The sequence below is a fragment of the Amphiprion ocellaris genome, chromosome 20 (assembly GCF_022539595.1).
Source record: "Amphiprion ocellaris isolate individual 3 ecotype Okinawa chromosome 20, ASM2253959v1, whole genome shotgun sequence".
Classification (NCBI taxonomy): domain Eukaryota; kingdom Metazoa; phylum Chordata; class Actinopteri; family Pomacentridae; genus Amphiprion; species Amphiprion ocellaris.
Genome location: NC_072785.1, coordinates 15,398,137 through 15,416,430, shown reverse-complemented (window position 1 = coordinate 15,416,430; position 18,294 = coordinate 15,398,137). Strand labels below are relative to the sequence as shown.

The 18,294-nt window shown below is 40.4% G+C and overlaps 3 protein-coding genes across 6 annotated transcripts; 1 reads left to right on the top strand and 2 right to left on the bottom strand.

Annotated features, from left to right (window-relative positions):
- Nucleotides 1–115: 115 nt before the first annotated feature.
- Nucleotides 116–2,971, bottom strand: si:ch1073-416d2.4 (uncharacterized). The gene is made up of 9 exons (XM_023285890.3): nucleotides 2,610–2,971; nucleotides 2,472–2,517; nucleotides 1,501–1,677; nucleotides 1,209–1,366; nucleotides 1,045–1,127; nucleotides 757–929; nucleotides 575–685; nucleotides 380–496; nucleotides 116–301 (listed from the first exon to the last, which is right to left on the bottom strand). The coding sequence occupies exons 1-9, from the start codon at nucleotides 2,954–2,956 to the stop codon at nucleotides 116–118; spliced, it is 1,398 nt and encodes a 465-aa protein (XP_023141658.2). The 5' UTR covers nucleotides 2,957–2,971.
- LOC111578902 (ankyrin repeat and SOCS box protein 2-like) lies at nucleotides 185–12,735 on the top strand. 4 transcript variants are annotated; one of them, XM_055006005.1, is made up of 10 exons: nucleotides 185–313; nucleotides 796–924; nucleotides 7,508–7,688; nucleotides 10,214–10,383; nucleotides 10,564–10,719; nucleotides 10,820–11,065; nucleotides 11,149–11,320; nucleotides 11,478–12,081; nucleotides 12,173–12,326; nucleotides 12,453–12,735. In XM_055006005.1, exons 3-10 carry the CDS (start codon nucleotides 7,567–7,569, stop codon nucleotides 12,581–12,583), a joined length of 1,755 nt encoding a protein of 584 aa, XP_054861980.1. In that variant the 5' UTR covers nucleotides 185–313; nucleotides 796–924; nucleotides 7,508–7,566; the 3' UTR covers nucleotides 12,584–12,735. The 4 variants fall into 4 exon arrangements, with proteins under 4 accessions (XP_054861980.1, XP_023141651.2, XP_054861979.1 ...); XM_023285883.3 differs by lacking the exons at nucleotides 185–313; nucleotides 796–924 and adding an exon at nucleotides 6,769–6,988; XM_055006004.1 differs by lacking the exons at nucleotides 185–313; nucleotides 796–924 and having other exon boundaries at nucleotides 7,083–7,688.
- A 74-nt stretch (nucleotides 12,736–12,809) lies between these two features.
- On the bottom strand, nucleotides 12,810–14,612 carry LOC111578972 (protein FAM181A). The gene is made up of 2 exons (XM_023286000.3): nucleotides 14,199–14,612; nucleotides 12,810–14,068 (listed from the first exon to the last, which is right to left on the bottom strand). The coding sequence occupies exon 2, from the start codon at nucleotides 14,005–14,007 to the stop codon at nucleotides 13,231–13,233; it is 777 nt and encodes a 258-aa protein (XP_023141768.1). The 5' UTR covers nucleotides 14,008–14,068; nucleotides 14,199–14,612; the 3' UTR covers nucleotides 12,810–13,230.
- Between the last annotated feature and the right edge of the window lie 3,682 nt (nucleotides 14,613–18,294).

Below are 18,294 nucleotides of genomic sequence, written 5' to 3'. Positions count from 1 at the left end.
AGCTGTTTCAAATCAACATTCATATCAATCCAAAAATTAACGTTTCTATGTCAAGACTCAACTGTGTGAAATTACTGTCAGAGCCAACACTGTGATACGTACTAAAACCACAACATCAGCTAAATGTCTCACTCTTTCCACTGACTTTGCTTGAACTTTTGATTTGTGTTTTACTTCTGATGGTTTTCAAAGGTCCTCTTCCTCTTTTGTCTGTCGCAGCTGTCGTACTTGTCATTGCAGAACCCGACTCCATCAGCCTCCTCACTCTCCTCTGTGTGTCCGCCTTGTCCAGAATGCACTCCTGCAACAATCGGTTAGTCAACATCTGGGAAAATTATGCAGCGCAAATGAAATGAATGCTGATAACACAGTGGTTCACCTTCACCATGTCCATCATTGTCAACACATTCATGCTCTCCAGTGGTCCATATGTTGGTATATAACACTGTTCTGCAAGGTTGTTGATGGCCATAAGTAATCTGCCCACTTCCTCAATCTGAAAGATAACGGCACATGTGGCTGTATTTCTATTCAACACTTCCATTTTTAAAATCCTACCTGAAGTAATGCCTACCTTCTCTCTGGATAGGCCCTGCTCCATCTGTAAGTTAACCTCTGTCTGCTTGTTCTTCTCCTTCAGGGTTTCTAACTCACTCTGGAGTTCAGACACTTCTTTGCTGGCCATCTGCAACAGCAGCATCGTCAATCAAGAACTGTCATTTGAAGAAATCAAACATCTCTACGTGTATATCTGACCAGCTTCTTTATGCTGTGCTCCTGCTTCATGTTCTGCAGCAGGCGGTGGCCCTGCTCCACCTGCTCCTCCATCCGGCCCAGACGCTGCAGCAGCTCCTGGTGGGTGATGGACAGGGTCTCATGGCGGCGGATGATGGGCATCACCAGAGATTCAGACCCGTTATCAAGGTAATCTGAAACAGATGGTGCCGTTTGTTTCATCTTGTAGCTACTGCTCAATAGGCTAAACAGAGCAGATTCATGTAAAAGTTCATTCAAGAAGTTGCTAAAAGTCAGTTTTTAACTCACGGCCTGGGAAGTTTTCTAGTGTTTTCATCAGGTAGTCCTCATAGATTTTGTATTTTGTCATTCTCTCCTTTAATACTTGCTTTCTGTGAATTAAAATATAGGAAAGCTGAGGTTACAAATGTGACAGAATGAGAGATATCTTCACATGGGGTTCAGTTTCCCACCTGGCTCTAAGTTGTTTCAGTTGTTCTGTCAAATCTTCTATCTCTCTTTTTTTCAAAATGTTCTGCTCCCGTGTTGCTTCACACGTCTTCAGCATTTGACGTCGTTTCAGTTCATTTTCAGCCACAAACTTCTCAAATTTCATCACTTTTTCTTTAGTCTGGACAAAAATACAAACCAAAAAAGGCAACCATATAAGGACTGTGTCATATAGATGTCATGTAAACATCAGTGATGGACAACTACTCCCTGATTATTCTTGTATTCGTGTAAATTTAGAAGGTCTGTACTTGCCTGCTGTTGTTTTTCCTCCAGCTCAGACCTTCTCTGAGCCATAGCCTCCACACTCTCCTTAAACTCTTGCCGTTTGAGTGCAAGCCGCTTGTCCACTTCACTCATCTCTGCCTGTTTCTTCAGAACCAGGCTCCTTTGCAAAGTATGCACTCCTACCTCTCGAAGTCTCCTTGAAGTCTGCACATAACAAAAACAAAACTTCTCAGATCTGTACAGATTCTCAGCCTCAGTAAAAAGCCGACTATTTGAGGCTTTTGAAGGGGCTTCACCTCTCATTCAGGAGGCTTCTTCAGTTATAAACAAAGTTGGGGGTGATAATATATCCTGGATTCCCCATCAGTCAGCTAGAAACGAAGAGGCCTCTTGGATGAAGGTGAAACATCTTCAAGAACCAAAACCGATTCACACCGAAGCCTTAAGATTACCTCACTGAAACTCTGCCAGAGCGCAAAAATGAGCAAGTAAGCTTTATTTATGTGAAACTCAGTCGTTGTATGATTTCCAACGGATAAGTCTGCAGCGGTGGATTTATAGTAGAATTGCAATCATGTGATCATCAGGCTGATGTAGCATTCACTTGTTGTCATAGCTACAGTGACGTGCCGTTATCTCGCAATGATACTGAAATCTTTAACAAATCCGTGGATCCAGACTAGAAGCCGCATCACTTTCAAAATCTAATCAGGTGGTCCTTGTGTCATTTCTGACCTTCCCTGAAAATTTTATCCAAATCCGTTGGTCCGCTCTTGAGTAATGTTGCGCACAGACTAACAGACAAACGTCCTTGGTGCAGTAATGAGTACAAGTAAGTATGCAAATAAATGAAAGCTAAAACCCACAGAAAGCCATAAAAAAATACAGACAATAGATAAAGACAACACAAGAGACGTATTTCTGTATTTCTTGTGATCACACAAGTCGACAACAACTAACTATCAATATTTTTTTTAATCAGGCATCATTACTCCTACCTCTGTTGCTGCAGGTGTCTGGCTCACATGTTCTTTCTGTCTGTGACTAAATAAGAAATTTATTGTCAGTAACAGTTTAATTCATTAAAAACTGGATTTTAAAGAAGAAGAATTACACTTGCAGGCCTGGTGTCCTACCTGTTGTCGTCCGACTGTGTTACAAAAACCTTTCTTATTCCGTTTTCCACTTTGACTTTTGGTCGAGAACCGCTGCCGTCTATTAACACCGGAAGTGAGCAAGTCGTCATGGTGTCAGTGGATGTACCGTCCAGGAGTTCTGATGAGGAAACTCGTCCTGCAGTTTGCTCCACGTTCGGCCGATCGGAGAGACGATCGATGGTCTCCTCCGGATGTTTTCCTGGATTTGTGTAGCTGTTGCCTGGTAACCGCGGGCCAGACAACGGGGAATGCGCCGGGATCGTTTCGCTGTTGTCATGGCAACAGCTGGGGAGGCGGTTCTGCTCTATGGACCGAATGAGAGGCATAGAAATGAGTTAGTCTGAGGAGAGAACGAAGAGGGCTCACTCTGTCCTAATTCCAACCAATCTTGAACTGAACTGCAAAGACTGGAATCAAAAACTAGACTGTGGAAAATATTTTTAAAAATCCGTTAAAAAAAAGTCCCTTAAAAATACAATGTTTTAAAAAAATACAATGTTATTCTTTCAAATAACAGCAAATGTGTATTTAAAAAATGCTGAAAAAAATTTGTGCGAAAATCAAGATAGTGTAATTTTATGGTCCAGTGTTATAAAAGAACAAATTACCTATTTTTTAAAATGCAAATTTTTAATGTGGGCATTATGTCATAAAGTTTTCTGTGGTTTAAGTAGTTATTATTTGTAATTTAACGAAATGGAGACACTCTGTAAAATAACAGTAAATTGTGCAAGATGTTACGAACTGTTAAAAAAAGTACTGATTTACAATGTATAGACTGATAACTGAGTCGATTGGAAGTTTGCATGACAAATTCTGCTACTCTGTAGATTTTAACATTGAGAAGTGTCTCACAAGTCACACTATAGTACTGATATGGAATGAAACATACAAAACAATAAGACTTTAATACTGTTTAATACAATCACTCCCTTCTTCCCCACCACACATCACTGACCAAAGGACTTAATGCATTCCTGCAACACTGTATATTTTTGCACATCTTAACCTTTTGCTCCATAAATATTGCACATGTTTTTTGCCCCATGCATATTCTTTTTTTTTCTGTTCTTGTATATTCAAAACTTGTCTGCCTCAGAATGTATAAGTAAATGTGAGTGATGAGTGTGTTTAAATGAGTGTATTCTGTAAATATGTTAAACAAAGCACTAGGTAGAGGCACAGTGAGCTAAGAATTACATTGCACTGATAACATTTTTCTTGCTACCCGTGATAATAATGCTTCTGAATCCTTTTCATCCTTAAAATGGTCAAAAAGCCTCATGCTTTCCAACCTTCAGATATTTGTTAAAACATTGTAGAATTCTCAAATACTAAATCACCTTGTTAAAGCTTCTTATTAATACATCTACTGCTTTTACCTCAGACACACATTCAGAATTGATACATATGCAAAAATAGTTTCTTCCAGATTTTGTGAATGTAAAATGTCTACGTCACTCAAAAGTCCATTCTGAGTGTTGAGGTTTTGAGTTTCCACATCAAGTACGTGGAAGTTTCTTGTTGAAAGATGCCCCATGATGTCACAAAATTATGCTTGCACATGTAAACCTAACCACAGGAAAAATACTTCGCCTGTTCAGGGGATGAATGTGAAGCAAACCACACGCATTATTCTGCACAGGGGTGGTTTAATGTCCGAGTCAAATAATGAAAACTTTTTTTGTCCCTCATGTCATCCTGTGGGTCAAAATTGACCCATTTTAAATTTTGACAATGTGGAAAAAATATATATTTTCACAGTGACTGATGTCCACATTTTCAACATTTTTGGGAAATCTTTGAACATTTTTGGTGGGAAAAATGAAATGTTAAAAATGTTTCTTAAGAACATTCACAAAAAAATCAACCAGGATTTTGGTTGATTTTTTTGTGAATTTTCTTAAAGAAAATATTAGACGTTTTACTGATATATATGTAATCACTTTAGATATTTTTAGGATTTTTTTGGGAAGATTTTTACTAATTTTTTGAAAATATTTGCAAGAATTTTCTTGCCAAATTTTGGGGATTTTTTTTAAATAAAGCTTTTTAGGGAAACTTTTAAGGAATTATTGGAATTTTCTTCATGAAGGTTTTGCAAATTTTCAGAAATTTGGGGAATTTTTTTGCTGTTTTTTTTTTTTTGAATTTTTTTTCAGACAAGGAAACAATATTTTTTGGTGCCCGTAAATGAGGACAACAGGGGGGTTAAACCATACACATTTTCAGTTTTATTTATGTAGTGTCAAGATACAACATAAGTCATCTGAGGGCAATTTACATAGTAAGGTCAAGACTTTACAATATTCTATTAGAGAGAAAATGCAATGATTCCCTTTATCACATATGAAAACACAGGTAAAATAGTAGCATTAGTGGCAGATACATCTAAATTAGTTTTGCCAGTATATGTCTTGTCAAATGTTACAACATGAGATAGTTAAAAAAAAACTACAGATGTTATTAATCATAAATGAGGGCTGAACTTCATTCAACACTGTTAGTATCAGACACGGCTTTCTGGAACAAATATAAATTACACCTGTGTGTTTCCTGTTATGACAAGTCAAACTGTCTGCTGGAAGGGCTTCTTTGGACACTAAAATGAAACAGAGTTATTGTGATTCACTTCAGTTTCACCTGGAAATTCTTGGCAAGTTTGTAAAACGTGTAAACAATTGCTGAATTAAACACAGAACCAAAAAAAGCTGGTATGTCCAGTAGGGAAGTATCATATAGACAGTGGTATTATTTAACTCCATCATAAAGGCTGATGCAGTAAAACAACCCTGCAGGAACTAACTTTTACGGTCGTTATCAGTTTTTATTGAATCTGTTTTAGAGAACTGTTGATACAATGATGTTCAATGCATCTGTCAAGACATGTCAAAATGTCTGCTGTCTGTTGTAGAGATGTTTCCACCATATTTTCCACTCTACAAATATCAATGAGAGCAGAGGTTTAGGCATGTGTGGCTTTCATGTCTTATAGTTTGACTAATATATACACTAAGTATACCTTAAAGGTTTTGACTATCACAAGGCAACACATGCACTGGCATCCAGTTGTGGAAAGTAAGTACTCATGTACTGTTAGGTACAGTTTTGAAGTACTTGTATTTACCTTGAGTATTTTCATTTTCTGCAAATTTAGACTGCATTTCAGAAGGATATATTCCACTTTTAACTATACTAGAAACACTTAACAGCTTTAGGGTAAAGATTTTAAACAATGGGTAAAAGAACTTGCTTTTGAAATACAACACATTGTTGAAGACTAAACTAGAGGTTTCTAATCCATCTGACATCTTACAAAAAGCAATGTGTAATTAGTGTCATTTTCACCTTTAAACTCCTTGCATGGTGTTATTTTAATAAATGTTCAAATTATCCAGTAGCTCAGCAAAAATTAAACATTAGAGAAAATGTCCAAAAACTGAAAACCTGATGTGGATCAGAACTTAGTTTTTCTTTTTCCCTGTCCCATTAATCATGTAACAACCCCTGTATATACATATAAAGTAGTTCAAACAGTAGCATGCTGCTGACACACTGATGCTTCACTATTAATAATCCAATGATGTTGACTATAATAATACAATAATCAGACAGACCAAACCACTAATTTTATCTGAATACTTTGAGTACATTGTTCCTGGTAATACTTGTACTGGAGTAGGACATCTTCTGCAGTACTGTTACTCACAATAGAGTATGTTTACATTGCTGTATTGGTACTTTTACTCAAGTAAATGATCCAAATATTTGTTCCACCACTGCTATCAAGCTACATATTTCATATTACACATTATTTGATCTTTGATAAGAGTTGTATACAACTGCCACAAACTGATGGGTATACAGTTAAAAAAAAATAACTACCTGCATTTATTGTCACATTTACACTAAAGGACAATAAATGTCAGTTCATTTCACAGGTGTTTACTGGCCTTTTTGTACCTAAAACCAAAGAACAACATGATTTCAAGACTGCATTTGAATCACCAAGTTTGTCTTTGTTGGGCAAATACGTAGGGCTCTTCAGTAATGTGCCTCACAGCTAGTCTACATAGTCTAGTCTAGTTCCCCCAGCCGTCAATAGATATGTTGCAAGACTTGTTTGTTTCAGCTAAAAAAAAAAAAGCCACTTCCAGTTTAGATGCAGGAAGTTATTTTTTGCAAACACTTCCTAAGAAGTGATTGTGAAACAAAAATCAGCTGCGTGTTGTGCCTTCTTCAGGCACATTTTCACATTTCACAGTAAGAGTTGATGTAACAGGAGGATATATGCGTTCTGTGGATCAACATGTTTTAAATGGACTTCTGTAAGTGAGGATCAGGGACACTGTTCTGTGGTAAGTCTTGTTTCATGTAAATTCAGCTTTCAAGAAAATATTTGGACATCCATTTTTAAATCTCTATTATTCCTCCGTGTGTGTGTGTGTAGTTTTGTCTTAGCTAAAAAAAAAATGGTGGAAACAGAATATTTCCTTACTCTGTTAATCACAATGATAGTTGAGAGAATAAACTGTGATCTCAGCTTTGTGTGCTTTTGTAATGCCATCCTTCATGCTGCATATCTCACTGTTACACTCCACACATCATGCTGCCTCTGGAGCAGCAGAATCAAGTGGAAACACAGTTCAACATGTCCTTAAAAGGCATCCCCCCTCTTTGGCTGAGCTGCTGCTCTCTGATGTCTGCCAGTGTAGATTTCAGCTCTTTAAAATGAGTTTGGGCTCTAATTCATGCTGCATGTGTGCATTATACTGCGCATGCTGCAGTTCTCAGGGCTTTGTTGTAATTTAAACGTTGTGATTTTTGTTCATGTTTCTGTTTTCTCATTTTCTTTTTGTGGATTATTCTTTATGAAGACGACAGCAGCACAATCCTGGATGTTCTGGTCTTCGGATCGGACAACAAATCTCCCGTGATGATCGCAGTTAACAGATCCAGGTCTCTTTATCAGAGACTTAACAGTGATATCAAAAACAGGCTGGCTGCCTACCCCCTGACTCTCCACACTTCACCCAACACCACAACAAACGCGCTCAGGTGAGAAAATTTGTTGTCACTTACTTCAACAGTATGTTATTAAGCTGCACTGTAATCCTTTACTTTTTGGACCGTAGAATAGAGACACATATAAAGTTGTTTGTTAATTGCTTGCACATGGTTCTGAAATGTCATAGTGGTGGATTAACATGATTAAATTATAAGCAAAGTAAACTAAGAATGTCAACTGAAGAACAAAGACAAAAAGGAAAAAGGTTTCTGTGTGCTGAATAACTAAGTGTTGCTTACTGAAAAAGTAGTGCTCAGTTATCTGAAGGTTATGATCCACAGAAGTGCAATGTGTGATGAGCCTGGTTCTCATAAGGGATATGAATTTTGAACCAAAAGGTCCAAAAGTTACTATTTAGCTAACATATAACCTAACACATGGTGCAAGTGTTGAACCTAAACCCCTAAAAACACACCCCATACAAAAAAAAAAAAAAACAGCAGCTGCGGCTCTATTGCATATTAAATTGTGACTTCAGTGTGGATATCTTTTCTTGTAGAATGCAACGACATGCAGATGGTTGATAAATTTAAGCAAACAGTTATGTTGCTGTTTGCTTAAATTGTGTTTTTAGGGGTTCAGGTTCAACATTTGCACCATGTGTTAGGATATGATATGTGAGCCAAATAATAACTTTTGGACCTTTTACAGTGCCTTGAACATAGCATGTTGCTAGAACATCCTTATTGCACTCAGCATTGAAGCCATAACACATGATTGATATCTTTTTCTTACTCATCAAACCCTATAGATGGGGGCATCCAGTAAGACAGCACTTCCATCAGGATAGAAATGTGTCACAGATAGGATTTGTATTGATTTGCAACAACAAAGGGAACAAATGGACCCAAAACATGTCTGCGAATTGTCCTTCACAGCATAAAAGAGCCACCAGATCTCCTCACTAAACTGGTCAAGGGTTCAGGTTTTTCCTATATTTTGAATATCAGCAGATCTAAACTGCTGCTGCGGTTGCTTTTACTTCCTGTCGATGCCACAGGTTGAATGAGTCTGTCAATCACAAAACACATCCCTCTTGTAGAGAAACTGCAGCCTTCTAATTGTAACTCAGTAGTTAGTAAGTTGTATCCTAAAATATCCAAAAATGTTGCACAAATTACTCAAATGGGCTCTGCCCTGAGGTCATAAACATGAACAATTGCATCAGTGTTCCCATGTGATTCTGCAGGCACTAACCAGTATCTGGTGGTCTGCCTTAGAGCAACAGTGATCTTTTTATAGGGCAGGTTTGTCAGGTGTACCTTGGAGCAAAACCAAAAAAGTTCAATTTAAATTTATAGTAGAGGTGTCGTAGTATGGTCAACAACTATCAGAACTCATATCAGATCAGATACTACAGAGGAAAGCCACTTCATTAATACCTCAATAGGACTCCAAAGCACAGTTTTTGAGAAAGAAATTAGATTTTTTTAAAATTATTATTATTTTATTTTTCTATGGTGTTAAACATTGCCATAAAACAGAGGTCATGTTATTTGATATGATGATTTTTTTTTAAAAATAATTATTATTATTATGTATTTCCTGTGGGGTTTTAGTGAGTTTAAGTGAGTTTTCCAAAGGCTGATTATCTCATCATTTTCGCCTCAGTAATAATATGTACAGACTATCTTGTATTCTAACACAGGGCTTTATAAAGGGAGTGGTGACTCATTTATTGTGGCGTGTTGTCTATCTTGTATTTTCTGCAGTTGTCTTCTAGCAGTCTGGTTGCTTCATTTAGAATCGCAGCCAATAAAATAAAAGGCTGTGAGAAAAGAGCTCCGCTTAGGCTGCATTATCTTCAGCGCTGTTCGCCTTATCTCTGGATGTCCGAGTCTTTTGACATATATGGATAAACCCGTCACCCTCCCGCCTGACAATACAGTCCCAAAATAATCCGAGAGCGCACAGCTGAGCCCTGCGCGGCGCCGCACGCTGCTCCGTCGCCGCCGACGCACCGTGAGAGGAAACACTGCCGCAAACATCTACCATCAGTAATGACGAAATTCAGCTATTCTGACTACTTATCTCAGTTCCGTAACGCCGGACGTAAATGTAATAATGTTCTGTCGCGACTGCGTGGAGATAGGAGGCGAGGAGACAATCAGAGCGACGGAGCGTCAGAGGCGGAGTGAGTCTTTTGTTGGACATGGAGGCTGCATGTGTTGGTGTGTGTGTGTGTGTGTGTGTGTGTGTGTGTGTGTGTGTGTGTGTGTGCGTGTGTGTGTGTGTGTGTGTGTGTGTGTGTGTGTATTTGTATGAGTGTGCTTGAGATCCTTGTGTACAGAGAAGCATAAAAGCAAAATATCCTGATTAGTCTGTCCATTTATATCTGGTATATTTTCTTCATGAAGTTCATTAAAGTCAAAGAAACTCAAATAAACACCAAATTTAACAAGATTTAACATCCATGTTTGAATCACAATTATATCTCATCAAATGGCACTGACGTCTGTGTAAAATTACACTTGATTGCATTAATTAAAGTGATTTTTACTCTTCTCCTTTCAAGGGATGTTGACCCGATGGTCTTTGCCATCAGGAGAGGGGATGTGGAGGCTGTTAATGATCTGGTGACATCCTCTTCTCACAGCCTGCTGAAGGAGAACAAAGATGGTTGGATACCCTTGCATGATGCCGCCTACTGTGGACAGACTGAGTGCCTGAAGACCCTATTGAAGGGTATGGCAGTGAAAGCATTCAGTGTTCCCAAAACATTTGTCAGTTTGAATCACATGTTTCGGAGAAAGAAAACCTCGAAATATTCAGTGAGGTGTTATGGTGCACTGTTTGCACATTCTCTCCAAAATGCTAAATGAGTCACCCGGCTGGTTTGTGTGATATGTTTACTTCTTGTTCTAGCCCATCCAGGCTCAGTAGACAAACGTACACTGCAGGAGCAGACGGCGTTGCTGCTTGCTGTGTCTTGTGAACACTTGGCGTGTGTGCGGTGCCTTCTGGAGGCAGGCGCTGACCCTGACATCAGCAGCAATAACAAAGAAACTCCTTTGTACAAAGGTACAGCTGTGAAATCACAACAATTTAGAGAAAAAAGCAGCCTATATGGAGCTGCGGATTGTATAGAAATGACTCGGTGTCGTGTGTGTCTCATGTGCAGCATGTGAGTTGCAGAATGAGGACATGGTGAGCCTCATTCTCTCCTGCGGGGCCACTGTGAACCAGCGGTGTGGTCAGGGATGGACAGCCCTGCACGAGGCCGTGTCCAGAAACAACACAGACATCTGTGAGATACTAATAAGAGCCGGGGCCACAATCAACCCACCAAATACCTACAGCATCACGCCTCTCATTGTAGCAGCCCAGCGAGGACAGATGAGGGCACTGTGTTACCTTGTTGGGAAAGGTGCTTTTCTGCAAAAAAATGCTCCTACATGTCACATTTCTGATCTACATTTAAATGTTCTAAAGTAAAAATGCTTTTTCTAGGTGCAGATGTGAACATGCAGACATGTGACGGTGTTACTGCGCTGCATGAGGCTAGTAAAAATGGCCACAGGGAAATTGTGGCCTTATTGTTGAGTAAAAACGCAGATGCCAATAAACCCACTACCTCAGGAATGCTGCCTCTGCATATTGCTGCCCAGTGTGGACACCACGAGTAAGTGCTATAATTTGTTAATTATTATGACAGAAAACACTGATCGAGACATAATATTTGTATCCAGATACAACATTTGTGGTTATAACGTGCAGTAGATTGGATGCTGTATATGGCTCCATGCCTTTAGAAAGTTTTTCTCTCATTCTGTATTCAGGATTGTGTCCCTGCTTGTCTCTGTGACGAGTCGAGCCAGGCTCCGGCACAGTTGGATCAGCCCCCTCCACCTGGCAGCAGAGCACAACAGACACACTGTGGCAGCTGTGCTGCTGAAGACAGGTGCAGATGTAAACGCCACACTGGCCCACAGTCACTCCATCCAGTATGCTGATCGACGAGCCACAGCCCTCTACTTTGCCATTGCCAACGGCAGCACCAAAACAGCAGAGGTCCTCCTGAACGCTGGAGCCAGTCTGAGCCTGGACCCAGTCAGTCCTCTGCTGATGGCTGTACGTCAGGGCTGCATCAGCACCGTGTCTTTACTGCTGGACAGAGGGGCCGATGTAAATGCCAGAATCCCATCTTATGCTACCACATTCCCAGCTCTTGTTGCTCTTTGTATGAACAATCTGCCTCTGCTCAAGTGCCTTTTGGACAATGGCTGTGATGCCCTCTCCTGTTTTACCTGTGCTTATGGCAGTGCCCCCCACCCAGCAGCAGGAGAATCCAGTGTAAGGACTGCTGGCAGCAATGGATATGTTTGGCAGAGTGACAGCATGCTCCCTTTAAACTGCACTGAGCCACCAGAAAGGACAACACAGGTGAACAAAATTAGCCAAACAAAAGTTTCACATTAACCAAAATATATATATTCTTTTCAAGTAATGTATTTTTTGTCATGTTTTGCTTCAGTTCTGCGAATGGATCTCAACACCTGTCATGTGTAAATGGGCAGGGCCAATTATAGACTTGTTGCTGGAGCATGTTGGCCAAGTTCAGCTGTGCAACAAGCTCATTGAACTGCTGGACAGCCGAGAAGAATGGAGCACTGTTAAAATGAAGTCACGTAAGTGTCACATAAAATCTTGAAATGTGTCTCTTTCACTTCCTTAGACATGCAGAGAGCACAAATGCGGTCTACAAATATGCAAGCAACAGTCCTCCTTATCTTTTCTCGTTGCCTTGTCTACAGTGTCACCACGTCCACTGCTGCACCTCTGTAGATTAAGGATTCGGAGCCAGATGGGGAGACACAGACTGAGATCTATCACATGCTTACCTCTACCTAACAGACTGATCAGATACCTGAGCCTGGCTGAGTGACTTTAAGATGAACCTCAAGCAATATAGTCCTCAGAGACATGACTATATTTATCTTTTTGTGGGTCTTTTTATAGCTGAGTCTGTAAATGGTCCTCTCAAAGAAATTCTTTATGTATAAATATCTATTTATAATATATGTGATGTGACAATAAGGCTCTTTAGTCTGTCTTGTTTTTTTCAGAGAAACCTTCAGTGAAAGGTAAAAACAATCTAGTGCCCAAAGGAGTTCTGGAGGGAAGTAGAATCATTTATTTAAAAATAAAAAGCCGTTGTTCCAAATGTGCCTATCAAACATTACTGTGACAAAAAGGCAATTCTCACAGTTGAAAGAGGGAACTAAAACAGGATGTTTGGATTCATCTGTGACATTTTGTACTTAAAATAAAGAACAGTGCTTCTCTGTAGACGCCTAAAAGTAGAAACTTTTGAACTTACTGTCAAATTTTCAAATAGGTGGCAGGAGACTGGCATGAAGTGCAATCCTTTAGGTTTAAATGACAAAAATAGATGAAGCATCCCAATAAGTGCTCGAGGAAGTGTCTCATTTAAAAATGCTGAAAGAGAAAGGTGCTGTGTAGAACACAACATGGAAATCATTAGTCCTATTTACATTTTTTTTGTGTGTGATTGGTTCATTAGTAGGTTATTTAAATGAACCCAAACACACTGAAGATGGGTGACTGAGCGGTGGGCTTGGTGGGTATTGGTTTGACCACAACGTGGGTGTGAATTTTCTGTCCATAAGGATGCTCAGGTCTCTCTGTCTCAGTCCCTGCTGCTTTGCTCCACAGTCCCAGGGCTGGATGGGGGACAACAATGTGACTGTGGAGGACCTGGTGTCCATGGTACTGGAAGGGGCAGCAGCCGCACACACTCACACACTGGTGAGAGCTCAGGTCCAGTTTCAGCGTCTCTTTATCCACAGAGTTGCGCCGACTGGACGCAGACATTGTGGCCTTTGCGTCCTCGTCATAACTCCTTTTCCTCTTTTCATTTTCATTTCCCTCAGAGGTACCCGGACTCTTTTTCAGTCCTAAATATGAGTGCTCCCTCTTAGTCTGGGTCAGCTTGGGTTCCTCCCAAAATGAGGCTGGCAGTTGGCGTTTCCTCATAGGCACCTGCTCCACTGCGCTGCCCACGTTCTCCACATCTTGCGCATCAGAGCTGGCCTTTTCTGACACCGTCACGCTCTGGTGAACAGTCCCCGCCGGTTTGGCGCATCTGTATTCCGCAGACCTGTGCGTGTGGCATCTTGGGACTCTGGAGTACTTTTGAGAGAAACGCTTCAGTTGTTTCTGCAGATATTTCCGGTGATCCACGGAGCGTCTGCATGGAGCTGACTTATCCAGGGCCGCCTTGATGTCGCTGGATGCCAAATTTACAAAATTGAGCAAAGTTTTGACCTCACTGTCTGCATTTGCCATTTTCCCCAAGTCTTTATTAAATCAGTCCATATTTTTAAAAAGTGTAATCCACTGTTAAGATCTGGAGAGAAAACAGAAAACAAATTTTGACTTTGCGTAATTGCGCATCAGGAATTCTGCAGTCAAACGCCAAATGAGTGCCTCATATCTTAATTCATATTTATGCCAGAGATTAATAACCCTTCACTCACCACTGCTGGATGAATTCTCTCGAAGCCACAGTCCAAGTACAGACTTCTCTCCAGGCTGCGGTAGGAGCACTTCAACAAGTTGAATGAATATAAACTCCTTGTAGTTATGGTGCTTTCCTTGAACCAATCAGCGACCCCAGGCCCCTCACAATGCACCCCAATCAGCCTCCAAACGCCCTGGTATCGAATTCTTCACCATTGCAAATTGTTGTCATGGAGATCTGGAAAAAGCCGCTGAGGGGATGCGATATTTCTCCCTACGCGATGATTTTCTGCGCGTTGGCCAAACACCTAAAAAAAACGCAGTAATGCGCATAAACCAGAAATGAGTGTAAATTCCGCTGAAACATGCGTGCACCCAAACTCCACATCAAAGTTGAGTTTCAAACACAGATACCCGTCGTAGCCTCCCCAAGAGTGATGTCAGCTGTAGGATTTGGTGAGCTGGAGGGGGGGATCTAAAGAGTGCATAACCATGGAAAGGGGCTTGAACGCTCAAGAATCTTGTCTTTCTGTTTGCCCCCTCAATCGAGCGACACAAAGGCTGAATTACTCATTCAAACCTCGCGGGACAAAGGGAAAGGAGCTGGATAGCACTCCTGCATTTGTAGTCAAACATTTAGAGACTTAAATCGAGTCGTCATGAAGGAGAAAGAGTCGGACAAAGCCCATAGAATTGCCATCAGCAAACATTTTCCTGTGTCATATTATGGGGTCTCCATGGCTCCCTCTGGCCCGCGGACAATAGCACAAGTTTGCACACTCGAATACTGTCACCCTGCCAACGGCAACAAGGGCCCAAAACAGGACAATCCCCCAGAGAAAGCATGGGCTCCGCAGGGAAGGTTGCAATAGAGGAGGAAAATGGGACTTGTGAAATGCTAATTGAGCTTCATCCCCTTATTGAAGTGGAAAAAGAGCACCTATCGTTCCCCCGAACCGCAGCAGCAGCAGAGGAATGAGATGTGAGGAAGCTGTTTGTCTGGTGAGTACACCTCATGTCCCCAAACAGTCTAGGAGAGAGGTTCTTTAAAAAAAAGAAAAAAAAATCTGCAGTCTATATCAAGGCTACAGGCCATTTATTCAGAGAGAGCTGCAGGCTACGTGATGGATTGCCTCATTCACTCAGTTTGGGGTTGTGTGAGGAGAGTCCTGCAGGTCTGTGTGCTCTTGGCTGGTCTATTTCTTTTTCCTTTTTTTAGGCGGTGCATCCCTCTTGTTCTGGAGAGGCAATGGGACCCTATTGTCCTCATCTCTTCTTCCCTTCACCTCTCTGTTCAGCTGAAAAGGCCAATTAACAATGGGGCTCCCCCCTCCCCTGGCCTGTCACCCCACTCCTGTGCTTTTGAAGTGAGGAAGAATGAGAAAGGAGAAGGAAGAAGCTTAGTGGCATCCATAAATGGCAGGTGGTGGATGAGGTGTTTGTCAATCATTTCAGATATTTAGCTGAGCTGATTTGTTGGGCTTCTGGCAGTTTTCACTCATCTCTGTATTTGCTTAGCCACTTTAATCCAGCTCAAGAGGGTCAGTCCACCACAGGGAGACAGAAACAAACGTTAACTGCAGCATGTACACCAAAGACACACACCTAATTTGTGCATCTTTGCTGTGCAATGCAAATTAAACCCTTAAAAAGACTGCAGCCAGGAGGTGTCTCAGGGCTTTAATAGTGCACAGCGATGTTACAAACCACTGAACCGTCAGTCTTTGCCATAATTGCAGAAAAAGTAGAAGCCCAGCAGAGTCACTGATACAACAGAAATTGCATTCTGTCCTTCCTAGAAGCTGCCCATCAAGAATCCATTAGTGCAACTTTCTATGATAAGCATACGTTTTTCTGTCACCTTCGCTGCTTCTTTGTTCAAAAATACCAACAATAAGATCAGATAACACTGTTTTGGTTCCCAAGAGAGACATTAGATGTCACAGCGGCACAACAAACAGACCGGATACAGATATAATAAAGATTAAAGCAGAGTAAAGGATGCAGACATAGAAGGAAGCTAAACCATAAATCAAAATTACAGCCATATAATGCACCAGAGTTTACAGATTCATAAAGATTATAGTTTTCTGCAGTAGCTCAAACTTAAATGGGAGTCAGTGGAGGACTGGCATTACTAAACAGAATGAAGCACACACTGCAATTTCTGGGAATAGAAAGAGTTTGATAGGAAGAATTAGAAATTTTAAAATATATTTAATTTGTTATGAATGGAAAATGATGAAAAACTATATATAGATGCAAAATAAGAATCAAACTACATAGACAAAATAGTGCAAAAGAAAATCCAACAACAGAATTCTTTTTATTTTAAAGCAATGCCCTTTTTAGTAGTGTTTCTGTTTTAGTACTTTAAATAACATTTAATTATGCATTTAATTTATCCACCTACACTAATGATGTCTTAATGTATTTACTGTACATACACGAGTGCCTCAAAGTCATGTGTTGCCAGACTTTTCCACTAGATGGCAATCTACCTCCACTGCATACATTTCCAATCGCATTCATCCCCACTGATGCCATAAAGGAGCAACACAGATAATAATAATAATGGTAAATGCAGTTGAGTTCATTTTATTTGAACATTAGTGTTCCTTAAATGACAGAGGGTTTTGAAATTGCTTTTGATTTTGATTCACATAGTATTTTTGGCCTCTGTTTAGCTGCACAGATTCAGATTAAGTATCTTGGCAGGAATAATAATGCTGAAAGACCACAGTAATTATATTGAGAGGTTTTCTTATCTGAGTTTAAAAGGGTCGTGATGTATGTTGTGGCAGACTGCTGCTTGTTGGAATGAGGTGAGGTAGCAGGAAGGAAACAGGAGGATGTAGTACTTTTCTCTTGTCAGATAATCAATACTGAGACAGACTGTTGGAGAGGATGGACGAGCTGAACTGCTGGGCAGACCATATGCCAAACCCAAGCTTGTTGTCCTACTTGAAAAACTCTGAAAAATCCGTGTGCTGCACTGCTATGTGCAAACGCAGTTTTAACAGCAGCTATGATTTTCCACTCTAAAAGTCATCCACAGCTCTTTGTATGAGCTCACCCCATTACTGTCTGTGAAGAGCTTTTTTATAGGCAAGACATGTGATAAACGCTCAGCCGCAACAAAAGGCTTTAGGGCTCGATGCTGAATCCACTGATCTTAATCCAAAGTTGTTTGAATAGTCGGCTTAGATGTTATTTGCATTATTTGGAAGAAGCAGGCTGTGACACAATTGGCTGTCACTTCTGTTATTTAAACCACCAAGCAGTTCTCTCAAACAGAAGACAAGTCACATGGATACAACAGATGATTGGGGATTTATGGAACATGAATAAGCTATGAAAATGACACATGGGCTGGGCAGCAGGTTTCAGCATCGGGCAAAGAAACTGTCCTGTGAAGTAGACATCTCAGGTTCAAGCATGAGCCAATGGATGACAAAGGATGTGTTAAGTTTCAGAGATGATGCTGGTGCTCTGTAATGAAGACCTCTGCAGTTAGCTGGAAGAGAAATCATTCAAATATGGTGGTGTAGTCTAGTAATCTGTGGATTGCTGTTTGGGCTCCAAAATGTCAGGAAATGGGATTACAAACTCGGAGTTTTTAGCTTTTTATTTGGTCATACAGTATGGGTAGTGAAATGCAAAGTGGCACAAGGCAGTGCAATGACAAGATGACATGATCAAAAACATTCCTTGTAAAGTTAGAAGACAAAATAGCCATAAATAGCTAAAGTGCAGTTATGAGTGTGCGTGTGGGCATACATCTCTATGTTATATACATATTTCTATTGTGCCAGTGTGCTGTTGCTGGTGGAGATGAGGTGCTGTGATCTGAATTTAGACATGTCAGAATGAAAACCCATGGAGGTATCTTCTGGTGTCAAAGATATTCAATGTCCAGTGATATAAATCATTGAAAAGCAGCTCATCCTCTCAACTTACAGGCTTGCGGCTTGTACATATTTGTATTTTTCTCTCAATTAATCGACTAAAACTGCCATCAATAAAGCAAAACTACAGTTCAACACTGCATCACAGCAGAACCCGATCAATTAATACAGATAAAGCCCAGTTCTTCTGTATTATCTCTGCCTC